Genomic DNA, 16,444 nt, shown 5'->3' with positions numbered 1-16,444 from the left:
GATGGCACCTTCTGCTCCTGCAGTGGAGTGGTTAATGGCAAACTGGAAACAAAAAGGTGATCCTAATGCTTTGGGATAGGGCCCATTATCTCTGCAAATAATCTACTTAAAATTCAGATGAAAAGGAGAGACACTTCATTTAAAATCCATAAATTACCAGCCTGCACGCTGTAAATGAACTTAATCCCGTCTTCAGTCATTACCATAATAATCTGCCTGACTACAAATTCCTTTCACAGCAACAACGACGCATGCGCACTCAGCCATCCCCTGTGAAAAAGATGCACACTCCGGTCCAGCTTCCTGTGAACCTGCAGTCTCCAGCTGTGCTCCTGTTGCTGTGGGTGCGAATGTCTGCAGCTCAGACCTACAAGCAGCCAGCTGCTGGAGGATTGCGCTTTTGTCTTTGGGATTTGTCTTGCTGTCACTTTAGGCATAGAGCCCGAGACAGAGAGACCAGCCACTGTCCTCTTCCTGGGACCTCTCGTAATGAGGCCTCCTCTAATACATTTGCCTCGTTATAGGAATTATTAGCGGCTTGCCTGTTGTCAGTTTGTTTCAGTTGTTTTTTTTATATGAAGGATCATTGCTGCAGGTTCTCTTTTTATTAGCATTTTAATGAGAAACATTCAAAACGATGCTGCGCATTCCCCATCAATCTGCCACAAATCATTAAGCAAAACAAAAACAAAAAAAAACGTTCAATTTTTGTTAGGACCTTTAGAGGTAAAAGATGAGCACAATTTATGCAGCTTTTGAAAGTAAACCTAACCACCCACATCTGAACTCAGCCTGGAAGCCATATATACCTCTGCACTTGAAATAAACTAGTTTTGATAATTTGCCGTTGGGTCTACCGCGGTTCAAACTTACTAATGGGCGTGTGAAGTGTGCGGGAGCAGAATCCCTGGATGGAGGCACAGAAATGGGGGAGCACAATGACTAATTCTTACTAGATTTCACAAGGTGTATAGGTTAATGAAGTTACGCCTGACACAGAACCGAGGATCTAGGAAAATGCCCAAGTTGCATTGGGACAGAAACATTTTACAGGGTTTGAGTCCAACGATCTGTGTTGCTGGGGGGTGCAAGGAGTACAAGATTAACAGCCGTGAAGCTGAAAAATGGCCACTTGCACATATTATGAACTTGGCTACAGTACATGAAAAATGTTTTTGGAGAAAACATAAAACATTGCCAAAACCCTGGCATAACAGTGATGATACTGCCACGATGGTGCAGGTTTCATTTTTTTTCTCCCCCTTCACCACAAGCTGCTATTAACCATCAGTTGTGTCCAGTGAAGACCTTGTCATTAGGGAGACGAAAGCAGATGCTCTGTGAAACAAAAAGCTTTTGTGCTAGATCCAGGAGCTGAATGGTTTCGTATGGAGGATTGTTTCGGGTGCAAAAAAATGAAATTACAGAACAGAGCAATGGTGCACTCAGCTTCCTCACCCTGGAATTAGCATTTCCAGCATGCAAACAAAAAAGAAGGAGAGCTGTTAATGTTGGAACTAGCAGGTGTGATTCCTCCACTTTTGTCATTGCAAAAGAAAAATAAGTTTTATTGTAACAGGGACTCCTATTGGCATGTATACAAAACATGCTAAAATATTGAATTAATTCACCCTACTTACAGGCACCCTCCCAGTGCTTCACAAACCCAGAGTTTTAGCAAACACCCAACCAATGACTAACCACATATGCAAGTTTAACCAACTTCTTGAAGAGGAATATCAAGGCCAACATTAAAATAAAGTGAAAAGCAAAGCATCTCTGAACAACTTTAATCCACCTTGTATTCTGCGGGAAGGAGAATTTTGGCAGTCCCCTCACGAGATGAAAGCAGTTCCGTTTGAAATATTTTTGCCTCCCAAGAGCTGAAGAAGCAGCGCTTTCTAATTTGTCTCTCTAAAATGATTAAAGGCCTCTTCTCAAAGCTAATATGAGGAAGCGTTTTGGTTGCAAGATGTGCGTGTGTGTATTTAGTTTTTTTGTTTTTCTAAATGCAGACCTATGCTTTCCATCTTTCATGCTTGGGTAGACAATCTAGACTCCATTAAACACAGGAGGATCAACAAAAAGGAAGCTGGCAATGCTGATTGTAAGGCATCTGTGGACTCTCTCATCCACCACTGTCAGCCACCTTGTCCTCAAGGTCAACTGCTGACAGAACTGGAACACTTGGCAATCAGAAGTTCAGAATCCAAAAATCAGACGCTGCATTTGTCAAAATGCCATTAAAATGACAAAAAAAAAAAAAAAAAACTTAAAAATTGCTTGGGAGAGTCTGGAGAGAATGGTGTATGTGGGTTGGTGTGTGCATTTGCAGGTAAACAGAGGGTGCTGTTCCTTACACAGTATAGTTCAAGACCTTACAAAACATCAGCATTCCTGAAGACAGCAACAGGGTCTGAGGAGGGACAACTGGAAATATTACGTAATATAATGGAGGGGAGCAGGAAGACAACTTGGTAAACATCTAAAGAGACTCCAAATACTGCACTTTCATTTGCTCCAGCAGGGTCAGAAGCTCTTCTCCAGTTTATATTAGGGGAACTCTGCCTAAAGGCTACGGTTGAAACTAGAATTCAGATCGTCAATACCAGACCTCAAATGTCAGTATTAAAACCATTATTGTACAGTAGGAGATTTATCATTCATCAGGGCACCTCCAGTTATGACAGGGAACCTTCCTGAACTCACCATTTCCAAGAGGGGTAGGAGGGTGGCAGGCTTCGCATTGGCCCTCTGCGATGGTCTGTTCTTAACCCCTGAGCCTATGTAGTGTACAGGACAGGACTCTCGCTCTATGCCACGTTCACAAACTCTGCACATTGTCTGTGACAGGACAGTTCGAGGTTGCAAGCAGTGGATTTTCAAAAAAGAAAAACACCACCTCAGGGATACAAAATGACTAATGTCCAAGTTCCTGTAAAGAGGAAGTGGCTCCGTAGAACCGGCGCCCTCTTTTGCTTTCAGTTTAGAGTCTGGCAGCAGCAGCAGTCTGCCGGCCAAGGAATCCTCACAAATAAGCCACAGAATATGAAAGGGGTTTGGCATCAGGGGGCAGGTCAGGGTTCAGAGATGGAGCACAGATATCACAAAGGGCTTCCACATTTACTTCATACCCTCCACAGTAATCAGTACTGTTTAGACTTACAGTGGACAACCCCCAGATATCAGTCACCTCCACTGTACAGAGAAGCACATGCTGCTTACTGCAGTGTCAAGTATCAAAACAAGCAATAACACAGGCTGGCAGGAAGACAGTATGTCTGGGTAATTTTGCATTTCAAGACTCCCACAGGGCTCCAATTCAGCAACGTTATTACCTTTATTTAAATAACCAACAATTTAACAACAGGTGTTAAATTGGTCCATTTAAGCCAATAATTAGTTCAATTAGGTGGTAGGTAGTGTAAACTACCCTTCAAGACTGTAACCCTTCAGGACTACAGTGATGGGCCTCTTGTTTATGGACAGTCAAAAAAAAAAAAAAGGAAACCGAATGCTTCTGTTAAAGTCTCTGCACAGGTTCACAACATTGTACCTGGCCAAAGTTTTATTCTTTTTATCTGCAAGTAAAAATAAAAAGGCAGCAGAAGGAGATACAGCAACTAAACCTGCCCTCAAGGTCTTACTACAATAAACCATACCATTAAAAATAGAAATGGACAAAAATAGAATAAAATCAGTTTCTTACATTCCAAATTCAAATGCATACTTAGATCAGCATGGCTTAAAGCAAGTATAGGTATGATTCAGTCCACTGGCATTTCAACTGCATCCTGTCACCAAGCACTGTTCAGCACAATTGTGGGTTAATCATAGCTTATCTACTGGGGGGCAGGATAAATCTATGTTTAACCAATATTCCATAACCAACAGGCCTTGATAGGGCAGCTACAGCAAATACCCAGTGCTAGTGCTGGAGAATAACGGATCGTATCTTTGTGATGCAAACTCCTCCCTAGCACACTAGCTCAAATAGGCACTTTTCAATTTCTGAAATTCACAGTATCCACATATAAAGAGATCAAATACCTGCATCATCAGTGAGCTACAGCCAACTCCAGCAAATAAGGGAGTCTTTTTTTTTTTTTTTTTTTAAATAAACATAAAATAACATTCAGCCAATATTGTAATCCTAATAAAATATTAAGAGCTACACTGGAGGGCAACATACTGAGCAATGCATTTACTGTGACATCTCTGCTGACGAGCACAGCACTGTGTAAGGAGCTAGTTTGATTTGTTTATTTATTTTTAAACACTACATGGGTGCAGTCTTGCCAGCAGCTCTACGACCCTCCTCGACTCCAGCTCGAGAGACACTGGATTTTGAAGGACTAAGAATAGGGGGAGGGGCAGCTGCTGGGTGGATGCTATATCCTCTATCTTCCAACCACACACAGGCAAAAAAGGCGGGCAGACATGCACACAGGCAGGCACATGCATGCACAGTCAGGCACACACACTGATGAACAAGACAGGCCCTCTCCACAAAGCCTCTCATTTCAGACTGCCCAGGTGCCTTAATAGAAGACTTTCCGCTCCTTCACCGAGGACTGACAGCCTAAAAGTCTGAGAGAACAACAGGTCACTGCACCTTTTAGTAGGAAGGGACCAATTACATGAAGCGAGAGAGAACTTACTCATAGCTTTCATCACAAGCAAGCATACATGCATCACACATCCTGTTTTTTTGCATTTTGCTTCAGACTCTGATGACGCCCTTGAACCAAGTCTTCAGAAGTTTGCGGCTGTATGGCACAACAGGAAGAATCACACTCACTGGCACACTCAAAAGGAACAAATTAGATGACAACAGCTAAGCACTCAACTTTCCGTACCCCATTTCTGCTTTCCACTAGAAACATACTGGACCCCCACCTATCCACATTTCAAAGTGGATAAAATTAAAACAGAGCGATTTGCAATGCCCTAATGTATTCTTTCCCCTTGATTTTCCAAGACTCCTCAATCTGACACTTGTGCAAACAAAGACCAAAAAGCAATTTCATCCCCCTCTCCTTAAAATCTGCTTCCAAGGGCTTTGCTACTACAGCCTCTTACCCCTCCATCCCCAGCCCCATCAGAGATTTTCTAAATACAGACAAGCTGCAGAACACTAGGATTTAAGGTCAAACCATATAATTATTTTAGCACAGAAAAGGGCATGCATTTATGAAAAAGAGGAACAAATAATCTTGCTTAAGGAAACCAAGTAACCACAGACAGTTGGCCCACAGCACATGGTGGGCAGATGCAGGACGATGCCCCCCCTCCTCCATCTGAGGTGCACTGTGGAACAGAATGGTGCCAACAACCACAAACTAGTCAGATGCGTCAACAGCCTCAGGAACTTTGCACATCACCAGGTAGGGAACTCAGGCAGAAGCAGCAAAATAAACGCCACCCCAACTGCACATCACACCTGGAACAGAACCAGTCATTCAAAAAGGGAACTATTCATCATGCACTGGATACTATGACCACTGGAATACCAAGCACCATGATCGTGTGATTAGTACCGTAATGCTGAGCAACCATCTAACGCTCTCCCCCACTCTGTTGGTGTAGTTTTGTTAGCACAGATTCTGGCTTTGGTAAAAGCAACGTGAATGAGCTGTTGAAATTTACATCAGCACAATTCATGTGGATTCTAAGCTCTTGCAAGCATCTGGGAAATGGTTCAGTCAAGATTCAGTCGGCACTAGGCCTTGGGACAGTTAGTAAATGATTTACTGAAGAGGTCCAGTATTAATTCACACAGTTATGAGGATGCCTTTTAATACTCATTAAATCTCTCTTAGTGATCTGGATGGAGGTGTCCAAAAAGTTTCACTTTGCTTCTATTGAGAAGATTAAAGTTTGTCCAAGGTCCTCTTTGGTGTCGTACAAAGCTCTATATCAGGCCCTTAATGGCGTATAATGCAACGTCACTAAATGCAAAACATGAAAATGGGTAGTTTCAGGGTCACACTGAAAACACTCAGCTGAGAAAGACCCAGTGACCCCCTGTCTGGGGCAATTTTCATTTTTGTAGCTAGCTGCGATTATTGTTTTTAAATGCCTTGACATTTTCTTCCCTTAAAAGGCAGAGTTGTGTGGACTGTCAGAGGAAAGAATGAAAAGTTTAAACCTCAGCTACTTCCTGGAAGAAACAGAGAGAACATTCTTCCACCAATCAACTCTGATTCCAGCCTCAAGCAAGGCATTCACAGCAGGCGTCAGTCATTTGAGGACTTCCTCTAAAATTATTCTTCAATAATTTCATTTAAAATATAGGACTATTCTTGACTGCGAGGCTCTTAAGAGTCTATTGATGAAGAGCGCGATTGAAATTAAAATAGTGTAACACTCAACGACATACAGTATACCTACAAGTAAGACTTTCAGAAGAACTAACCTGGAGCCCTAGAGGGCAGAAAACAAACAAAAACAAAAAATGTATATACATTTAGGCCAATTTAGTACTTGAGACTAGAGGTCTTCACGGGTCCACCCGAACCCAAGGACCCGGGACCCGACCTGGGACCAGTACGGGTTCGGTTCCATATTTTAAACGGTAAGCCGGGTCCGGGTCGGGTCCCATTCTTGTACTTCGGGTCCCGGGTCTGTTTAACATTGTGTGTGATCCCCGAGTGACGCAATTGACGATTAGCTCTTTTATTTATGGCGGATTAAGTCCCACCTTCTATTGGTGTTAGACAGATGACGTAAACTGAAGTGCATTATTGGCGTTGGTGCGATTTTTGAGATATCGTGGTTGGAGTTCATTCGCTTTGTATCTAAATCTATGGCAGACACATCTCAGCACAGATGACAGCAGATTAGTAATGCTAACGTCAGCGGCCTGGCACTGAACGAGCATCGTTATTATAGTTCAAATGGGCTAACAGTGGAAGTTGTCGTATTATGCAGATACAAAAAAAACTGCAAAGCTGCAAAGTCACGTTTGTCCTCCGCCACCGTGACAGCAAGTGGGCTTTTGAACTGAAATAATGAGTGGATTATACTCGCATTCAATCAGCAAGAGGAGCAACATGGATGTTATTTTACCAGCTTTCCTGGCAAGGAGGAGGGACTGTGCGTGTCACGGTCAGGTACAGGAGAGAAGTTACTAGCATTACATTAGGTAAGACACAAAGTTTTATTTTCACAACTTGTAAATTAACTTGTTAATAGCGATTAGCTGTGGGATCTGTGCCGATCGGGTTCAATCGGGTATGTGTGTCCTGGCCGGGTCCGGGTCCAGATTTCAAATAATAGTCGGGTCCGAGTCGGGTCTGGGTAGCACATTTCTGGGTCTCTTCGGGTTCGGGCACATATTTTTGGACCCGTGAAGACCTCTACTTGAGACACCTTAGCTTTCAAAATGATAACACCCACACAGAAGGACAAACACTATGGGCATCCCACTGAAAAATTGAGCAAATCCTGCTGGGGATTCTCTCACAGAATAATCCTCATGTCACCTTGGTTGGTTTGAAAAGACAAATTAAGCAACATATTAAAACAATAAATGTATCCATAACCTGTGGAAAAAGGAAACCTTACATTTTAATTACAGATGTTTTTCCACCACCCTTTTAAATCACTGCCTTTGGATTTCAGTCTAGCTGATGACATTTCTCACAAACATTGGTAGGAGCAGATTAGCTTCAGCTCCATGCATTCAGACTGAATAATTAATCTGCAGCCTCAAGGTGTTCTGGAGTTTCCACTACTGAATACTTGAAATAAAAGGTCCCATTTTTCCCCCTTCGATATCAAAAGGGGGGTGGTGTCTGCAAGCCTTTTAAAGGTAGGAAGGATAAATAAAATGCAATGAGGGCTCTATAGGAAACATCGCTCAAAATTGAGGAGTCCCTCTGTTACCAATAGAAGAACAGAAGCATTACCTTTCGCAATTTCCAGTGAACTGGGACACTACCACTTAATACTAGAATCAACTCACCCTACTACTCATCAGTGGGCTGTACTCAATCTCATCCAGTTTGTACAACTGAGTGAGTCAGGCTGTGGCTAGTTGACTGGGTGAAGTTGTTATTAAGACAGGAAGGTTTTCTATAACTCATACAGGTTTTTAATATTTTCCACAACAGTAATATGAACTGCAGTTTTCAAATTGAGTTATTAAACTGTGTAAACATTATACATTTTGCAAAAAAAAAAAAATCCCAATAGGTATATATATACAATATAAATCTACTGTTAACACAACAGGCCCCATAAGACTATACGCTCTTTACAGCTCACAATACTTTTCCTGGTCTCAGTTTTATCCTAAAAAAATAAATAAAAAAAGTGGAAACAAGGAAAAATCTGTTTCCTCAGTAGACTTTTGTAACACCTCCCTCTGTGATTTGGTTCATGTCTTTTTCTTTAATATAAAGACAACACATTTTCTGTGACTCTTCATTAAAGAGAGAAAGATCTCCAGAGAATTTACCTTGTACACTTGAAACAGTCCTTTCAACAAGATCATTGGTCAGGCTATATGTATTGCCTTGAGGTTCTTGCGCTGTGAATCTACATAAAGTCAGGAGCTCGGAGAGTTCGGGAGCTGCTTCGCATCATACATTGCACTTTAAAGCCATGGTTAATTGCAAGCATGTGAGTTGGGAAGTATTGCTTTTCCCCTCCCGTTCACCAGTTCCTACACTGGGCCAGAGTGCTGTAAGCACTGCATGTGCTGCAGATAAAGACAGCTTGAAATAAACTGTGGATGGTTTCCAGTCATCAAAACAGCGCCCACTCAGCAGACCAAACCATGGACACCCAGCAACGTGTATTGCCCCGATTTCCAGAAAAAAAAAAAAAACTGTAGCATCAAGCTGCTTTACTGGAATTAACATGCATCAACATAATATGCAACGTGAAGTCTGACTGCAAACTTCCCCCGATGCCTAATGCAAAACCACTCAAGTGCACTTCAGACAGAAATTACAGCCATTTATACATAATACTGCCTAGATGAGTTTTTATGGTATGCTTTAATACCCGTCTCGAATCTGTCAAGAATGAAGTCGCTGGCAATCCATTTAACACACAGACTCAATCTCGGATTCAAATCGGCACCTCCAAGTTGCCTTGAATTTTGTTTTTACCGTTTTAATAATGTGATCAGGGTTAAAGTCTTCAATAAAGCCTAACAGAATTTGCACTGATTTAATCTCTCTCTCCTCTTTCAAATAGCTGCTACAACAATAGATCTGGAGCTCAGATTCAAAATTCAGTGTTGGTGTCAGATAAAGGAGTTATTTTAGCCATCCTACAAAATCTCTTGTTCTTAAGTTCACACACACAAAAAAAAAAAGAGTATCAATTTGCAAATGCCAACATTGCCGGAGATGAATGGCTAGCTGTCATTTGGCCACTCCTCTGTGATCTTCACAAGGTTCCTGAATGAGTTCATTAAAACTTTAACATCCCATACTGTCAGATCACAGGATATCACATCACACATGGGTCCCCCTGCACAGAATGACTTTATAATTCATGCCAGCAAGTACAGAATGTGCTCCAGCAGCTACAGCACAAACCGCCACTCTCCACATTCCCACACAATCACAAGCATGTTTTTCCATCCTTATTGGAGACCGCCACCCCATCTTGCTTCTGCAATGGGCCCAGATTGAACCTACCTTTTGCAAAATCCTTTCATCACACCTGATGACCAGTCAACAATTCAGATTGCTGAATTTACAGCCTGCAGCAAGAGCTTTCATCAGGCTTGCCTGTCTCTAGATCGACATTTTATTTATTTCTTTAAATCCTGAAAATTCTAAATCCAGTATGCAAGGCTGGCTTTCAAATGGGTAGACTGGATTGAGAAGTCTGACCATCAGAAATCCACAGAATGCAATTATAGGGCCATAGTAGGTAGAGCCAAACTCCTGGTTTCTGCACCAGTGCTGCATATATTTGCAGACTGTAGCGAAATCCACAAAGTAAACAATTTACTTGGTTTGAATTTATCCAAATCACTTGAACTCGGATATATATATTTATATAAAGTTTCTGGCTGCCTCTAGGAGTTTGCCTACAAGGTCACAGGTGTTGGAGATAGGAATTTTACCAACAAACACAAAATAAATATGTATTACTTTGACTGAAATGATACCATATACGGATTTTTTTTTGTGGTCTTATGGGCTTTTGGCCTATGAAGGATTCTAACCATGAATCCTCTGCGAATCGAAGGATCATACCCATCTGCCATTACTTTACAAGTAAATACACACCTCACTGCTTAATTGTGACATCCTTACATCAGCTTAACCCTTGGCAAGCCAAGTACAGAATATGGGTCACAAACATTCAACAGCAAAGTAATATAATGCCAATTTTTCAGGTCACATTTACATCACACTGGTTTTCCCAAAGGTTAAGTTGTCCAAGATACCAGTACTCAGTGCTGCTATTATTGGTGGCTGTGTTTCATTCCATAGAAAAACACACTGCTGAGGTGAATCAGAAGGAGTCCTGCTGTGTTAGGAAATTATTAAATCATCAATGTCATAAAGATGAGAGGGGGGAGGGGGTCATATAGGGAGGAACAATATAATGTCCAGAACACCGAAGAGTTTTATTAGTAGTTGTGAATCATTGTTCTACTCTCTACTGGTTAATAAGGCTAATTAACCTGGCAAATTGTAGATTTATTTTACTCTGTGGACACCCAGGACATTTCCCTAGCTCCTCTGGTTGTTCCTTTTTACAAGGTACAAACAAACATGGAATCCAGACACAGCTCCAATACATTTTCTCAGGCACAGCTTCTTTTTAGAAAAATATAAATATGAAGAGCTATTGCCCTGGCATGATGCCAAACTAAAAATCTCTCCCTCCCCGTCTCTCTCTCTCAACAAACACTTTAGGCTATGAAATCCTATAAATTAATTTCAGAGCTGATCATTTATTTGCTATCTCATTAAGCAACTTAACGACACAAAAGATTAGAAGACGTTTATACTGTGCGTCACATTTTAATACAAATTAAAATCTAGAATTGGAAAGAAAAAAAAAATCAGTTGTCAGTGCCTGGTCCCACTTAATCTTCATGCAAACAAATAGGCCTGCTCAGAGTGGTGCAGTACGCGTACGCAACATAAACCCTGCTGGACAAATATGGAAGAGCTACAGAGATTATTTACTCTCAAACAAGACAGGTACAAGAAATACAAAAGTTTCAATATTCCTGCTGAACAAACAGACAAATGGAAAAATGTGATTTCAGACTAAATTAATCCAACCCAAAAGTGACAAATCTATAGAGTCAGCACACACAAAAAAGGCTTTAATTCTGTAGGTTTTAATAAAAAAAGATTTGTCAAAAACGTATTTAACTTTTTCACCAACAATCCTGAAAAGTATCAAAGATCAAGCCATTTCAGATCACACTTTTCCCTTTGTGATTCAATAAGGATTTATAAACAGCCAAGTTTAACACAGGAATGATCTGCTGATTTGCACACAGAAACACTGACTTTAAAATTAAAGATTGGGCTGGGCAAACCCATGCGCCTGTGACTCCTGATGACTAAGACTCACTCTGACCACTGTTTTATTCACTTGAGAAATTACAAGCAACACATAGCACACATCCTTAACACTGCAGAAGCTGCCTTCATCAACAGTGTCAAACATTAATTTAAAAAGTAAACTATTATCAAACACCTTCAGATTCAATCCAAAAAGGTGCACTGTATTGTATTGCATTGTATTGATTTCTGGAAAACAATGCTAATCAAACCTCTACACATTCCCATATGAAATTGTGATAACATAAGAACAAAAGACTATCCTGCCAAACTGGATGAGGAATTTGAATTCCAAATTAATAAATATCTATAGATTGAAAAACTAGTTCCACCCACTCAACCTACCGAGTACTTCTTCCCAGAAGAAATGTTACAGGAAACCTTCCTTCCAAACACACACCTTATCAGCAAACGGCACCTGAACCTCAGTGAAAGGGAGGCGATATGGAGGCAACATGACTTTAAAGACTGCTGAAGACTGATTTGTTCCCTCATAATAAAAACATGTCAAGTGCCAAGTTACTCACTTAGCAGAGAGCAGAATTACTCTTACAACATCTGGACTAATGCGATTTCTATACACTGCATAAAATATTCAAGTCGTTCCTTTGAATATTTAATTGTGTTTGATGAGAAGATGTCTTTCGTTTTCCATCAAGAACAACAGAAACAGAACGTTGGCTCACCATGAAAGAGTTCAGTTTTTTCATGTTTTTTGTTTGAGGTTTTAGGTTTAGGTTTCCCCCGCCCCCCTCACCATTTTTTTTATGCCTAAAGAAGAGTTATTCTTCAGAAAAGAACGCAAGCCTGAGACAGCTCTAAAATTAAACACAGTCGTCTTGAGATCGAGCTATAATTTGTTTGTTCTGTGTTTCCTGAATCAAGACACCGTTTGCCATTTCCTTTTCCCGTGCTCCATGGAATACGTTTTCATTTACCAGCGCAGACCCATTTCTGAACAATGGCAGCAGCTACAGCACTGTACACTCAATATTTTCTGAGAGCTGCACTTTCAATTAGATTTTCCATTCCAATTTTCACAGTACAGAAGGAGTGGTGTATGTTCACAGGCTATCATCTGTCCAATTGGTGATGCACAGGGACTGGAGCAAGCCCTCTGCAAAGCAACCCTTTGCCAAAGAAGCAAATTTCCCCTCCCTGCTATGGGGACTATCTTAATGTCACTGGGCTCTAAAAACGATGAATGAACATGAACTTGAACGAAACTTTGATACAGTTTACAACAAAAAGTGTAGATTGTAATAAATAATTAAAACAAATGTTGCTATCTGGGGATAAATTTCAATGTAAACATTTGGATTAATCTTTGTCACTAAACCAGGTTTTATTGTGTACAAATTAAACTACATTTATTGTAAAATGCTACCCCAAAGATCTCCTCTTTAAAAAGAGTGTCAGGTTTAGAGTTATCAAACAGAAATCACCTGCTTACGGTTTCATTTTTAACAATTCAGAAACACCTCCACGTTTTCAATTAAGTAAAATATCACCATGATGGCTAGGCTAAGGCCCCATCATACGTTTTATTTATTTTGCATATGCCCTTTATGCCATTCAGCTACAGACAACTGCATTACTACACTTACAGTGGGCCATAAAAACAGACACACTGCATCAAGTGGTTTAACAAAAACAATACAGGATGTGGTGTGAGGCATTTCATTACGGAGCTAAATAAGATGAAGTGTTACATGCCACGAATTACTGGAAATGAGGTGAAGGACCACAGTGCAACAGGGCTGAACAGTGAGATGTGGGGAACAACATTGGATATCTGTACTCGAGTTGGACTAAACGGGATGGGGGGGGGGGGGGGGTGTTAGGAGACAGGTGGAGGTAAACTCCTCGATCATGAAGAATCCTTGTAGGCAGCGCAAGCTTATCTCATTATTATAATACCCCATGGCGCTGCATTAATTTTCAATGCAACGCAGAGACAATACATACCTCGCCTTCCAAACAGTAACCACGGCAGCAGCAGTAGAAAAACAAAAATTGCTTTCAAAAAAAATAAATAAAATCACGTCTCACTAAATTATGCCCCCAAGGTGTATTTCATGTATTTCACACAACCATCACCAGCTGGGCACAGAAATGCATCCACTGAAGGATTCACATTTCATTCTCTTTAAAGCGTTGTACTCAATACGGCGAAAATGAATCAATATTTGCGTGACTGATATTATGCTGGCTTTTATGGTCGCCTGCTTAGAGATTAAATTACAATGCCAGAAAGGGCGGCACTGTCACCACTTAGGGAGGGGCTTCCAAAGCCCTGGGAACACAAAGACAGAACCACCTGTGCTAGATTTGGGTGCCGTCTGTTCAGAACTGACTGGGTACTACTGCATCCCAGGCACAAGCTAGCGGAAGTAAGCCAATTTATGAATGTTATTTTCTTATTCAATTGCTTGATGCCCAGCACTCTCTTAGGACTCCTATGAAAAACACAACTGCCACATGAGAGAGTGGCCCCTGGCTCCTGTGGCCCAGTTCCTGTGGAGCAAAGCCAGCCCAGGTCCTTTCAGTTTTAGGTTTTCACACTTTAAAACGGTTGTCTGGTGTCATGACTCTGTCTCCATCTAGATAAAGTACTTATTTTAGAATTTATTTTAGACTTCATGGTTAAAAACAAAACCGTCTGTGGACTTGATAGGAACCACTGATCCAGCCCTGGGAGCCCTGATGCAGTAGTGCCCTATTCTGGGTCTCGTGGCCCAAAGGATCTTTTGTCTTTCTTAAGGACTTAGCTCTTAACTACTTAATGGACACTCCCTGCTGACAGAAGTGAACCAGTTAAATTATTGTACTGGGTCTTGGTGGCGTTGGGTTCAAGATACCCATAAAGGCCCTGCAAACTGTTGCCTTCGAAGACCAGATCTAGCCAGCACTGCCATGGGTGCCATCCCTGGCAGAAACACATCAGAAACTATGTTTCATGTATAGAGAAAATGAGTCACACAAAGGGTCTCACCCTTTTACCAGGGAACCCTCCTGACCAAGGCTGGCAATCTATCAATAAATTACTAGAATACACCAGTATGAACCCCACTGCTGTCTGTGTCGTTTGAGTTACTTTTTAGATTGCATTTTACAGTTGCAAAACAATAACAAATCCTGCTCACGGATACAAAGAGACAACTGGGAGGTGTTGAAAATGCACGTCCTTTAATTTTGTTTTGTTTTTGATTATATTTACGATTTGCATGGCTATTGGCAGACATTTACTAGATTCAATTAGATTGTTTAGTCGACGAGGAAGAGCAGACATTGAGCATCCGGATGGCACAGAAAACAGCGTCGTCCCCTCCATTTACATCTATGAATAATCACAGCAAATGCGTCCCAGCGCTGGCCGGCTCTTTGTTCCTGCAGCTAAACAACAATGGTGTCTACTTGCTTTTATTATAGAAAATGTTTAATATTACATAAAATATTAAAAATAAAAAAAAACACCACCACATGAGAGGGTTTCGTGTCAGTATCGACCACAATTGACGCTAAACCTGCCGGGCGGACAAGAGGAGGACTCGGGCTCCCTTTGTCCCCGTTTATCGCGCAACTGGAGCCCATCAAGCGGAAACAGAAAGCATAACTTGTCCCTTTGAAAAAAAATTATCAAATCGGTCTGGCGGTCTCAGTTATGGAGCAGGTGGGCCTGTAATCTGCTGGCCCGATGTCTTTCTCTAGCCAGTATAAGGAGGTGTCCTTTCGGTTGAAAAACTTTCAGATTGAGATAACATGAAAGGTCTTATTTACATACTCGCCAGAGGTACAAAGCTACCCCAGAGAAAAATATAGATTTGTGATCTTCATTACACATACTGGATGCATGGCCGTAGTTTCTTAATAATGACTCTCCAAGGGGTTGGGGGGGGGTAATTAAATGTATTCATTCAAAATGTCATTACAGCCAACCCAACCACAGAGCTATCCAGCCAATCGTTCCCGACACGCACAATGAAGTTGCTGCTCTTCACAGGACAAGTGCATACATGCATGGCAGGAGGTTTTGCCTGCGAGACCTTACACGTCAGTTGTTGTTTTTGTATGCTATAGAGCTCAGCTAGTGCAAGCTAACACGTCCCTTCGTTCAAAAACACCCCACATGAGCGATCAGACACCCTAACACGCCGATTCATTCAAAAAACACCCTACATCAGCGATCAGACACAAGCAGCCATTTGAAAGCCTGCTTCCGAAACGCACGGTCCGGATCCCCGGTAAACACACGTCATTTCTCGCCGAGATTAAGCCCCTGCCTGAAATCCGCAATGATCAAACACGGCGAAACCAGGAAGAGAGAGAGAGAGAGGGGGGGGATCACACAGCGCCCGTTTCTGATGCCATAATGCCCACAGTACTGTCATACGAGAAAGCACATCCAACCCCCTCCATCTTTATGAATAATATCAGTGCACTGCGTCTCCATCTCGCCGAGTTTAACTTGTCTCCGCTCGCAACAGACGCCAAAGTCACCCAAGTCCCAAGTGAGGAGCTTTTCGCGGAGTGTGATGCTATTGCTGTATAAAACCCATCCCGGGCATTGTGCTGCTTTTACTTCCACAACACGGGGTTTGCAGCGGCGCTATCCGCTCCCAGTCCTAGAGTCGGTCCATCAACCCCCTCCCTGTCCGGGTGTCTCTCCCTCTCTCCGGCGATTAGCGACGAAAACACTTTCCAGCACACGTCGGACGGCCACTTACCTGCGGTGTTTCTTGCGCAGTAAAGAAAAACTAAGAGTTTGACGAAGACCATGTCGATTAAATTCATTGTTAGAGCATTGACACCGAGCGCGGGTTATGGTTCCGATTTCCACCTCTTAAAGGCGCCGTCGCCCCGTGTTTATGGCCGCTCTCCCTCTG

The 16,444-nt window shown here is 41.8% G+C and overlaps 1 protein-coding gene across 1 annotated transcript in view; it reads right to left on the bottom strand.

Moving 5' to 3' along the window:
• adam10a (ADAM metallopeptidase domain 10a) overlaps nucleotides 1-16,444 on the bottom strand; it is an 86,490-nt gene extending 70,046 nt beyond the window's left edge. Inside the window, exon 1 of the mRNA XM_066701305.1 lies at nucleotides 16,286-16,444. Coding sequence (XP_066557402.1) covers nucleotides 16,286-16,352 — 67 coding nt within the window. The 5' untranslated portion in view covers nucleotides 16,353-16,444. The remainder of the gene's footprint in view (nucleotides 1-16,285) is intronic.

Source organism: Amia ocellicauda, chromosome 4, assembly GCF_036373705.1.
Source record: "Amia ocellicauda isolate fAmiCal2 chromosome 4, fAmiCal2.hap1, whole genome shotgun sequence".
In the NCBI taxonomy this organism is placed as follows: Eukaryota; Metazoa; Chordata; class Actinopteri; order Amiiformes; family Amiidae; genus Amia; species Amia ocellicauda.
Note: the sequence above shows the minus strand (reverse complement) of the source record. Positions and strands in the feature narration are given on the sequence as shown.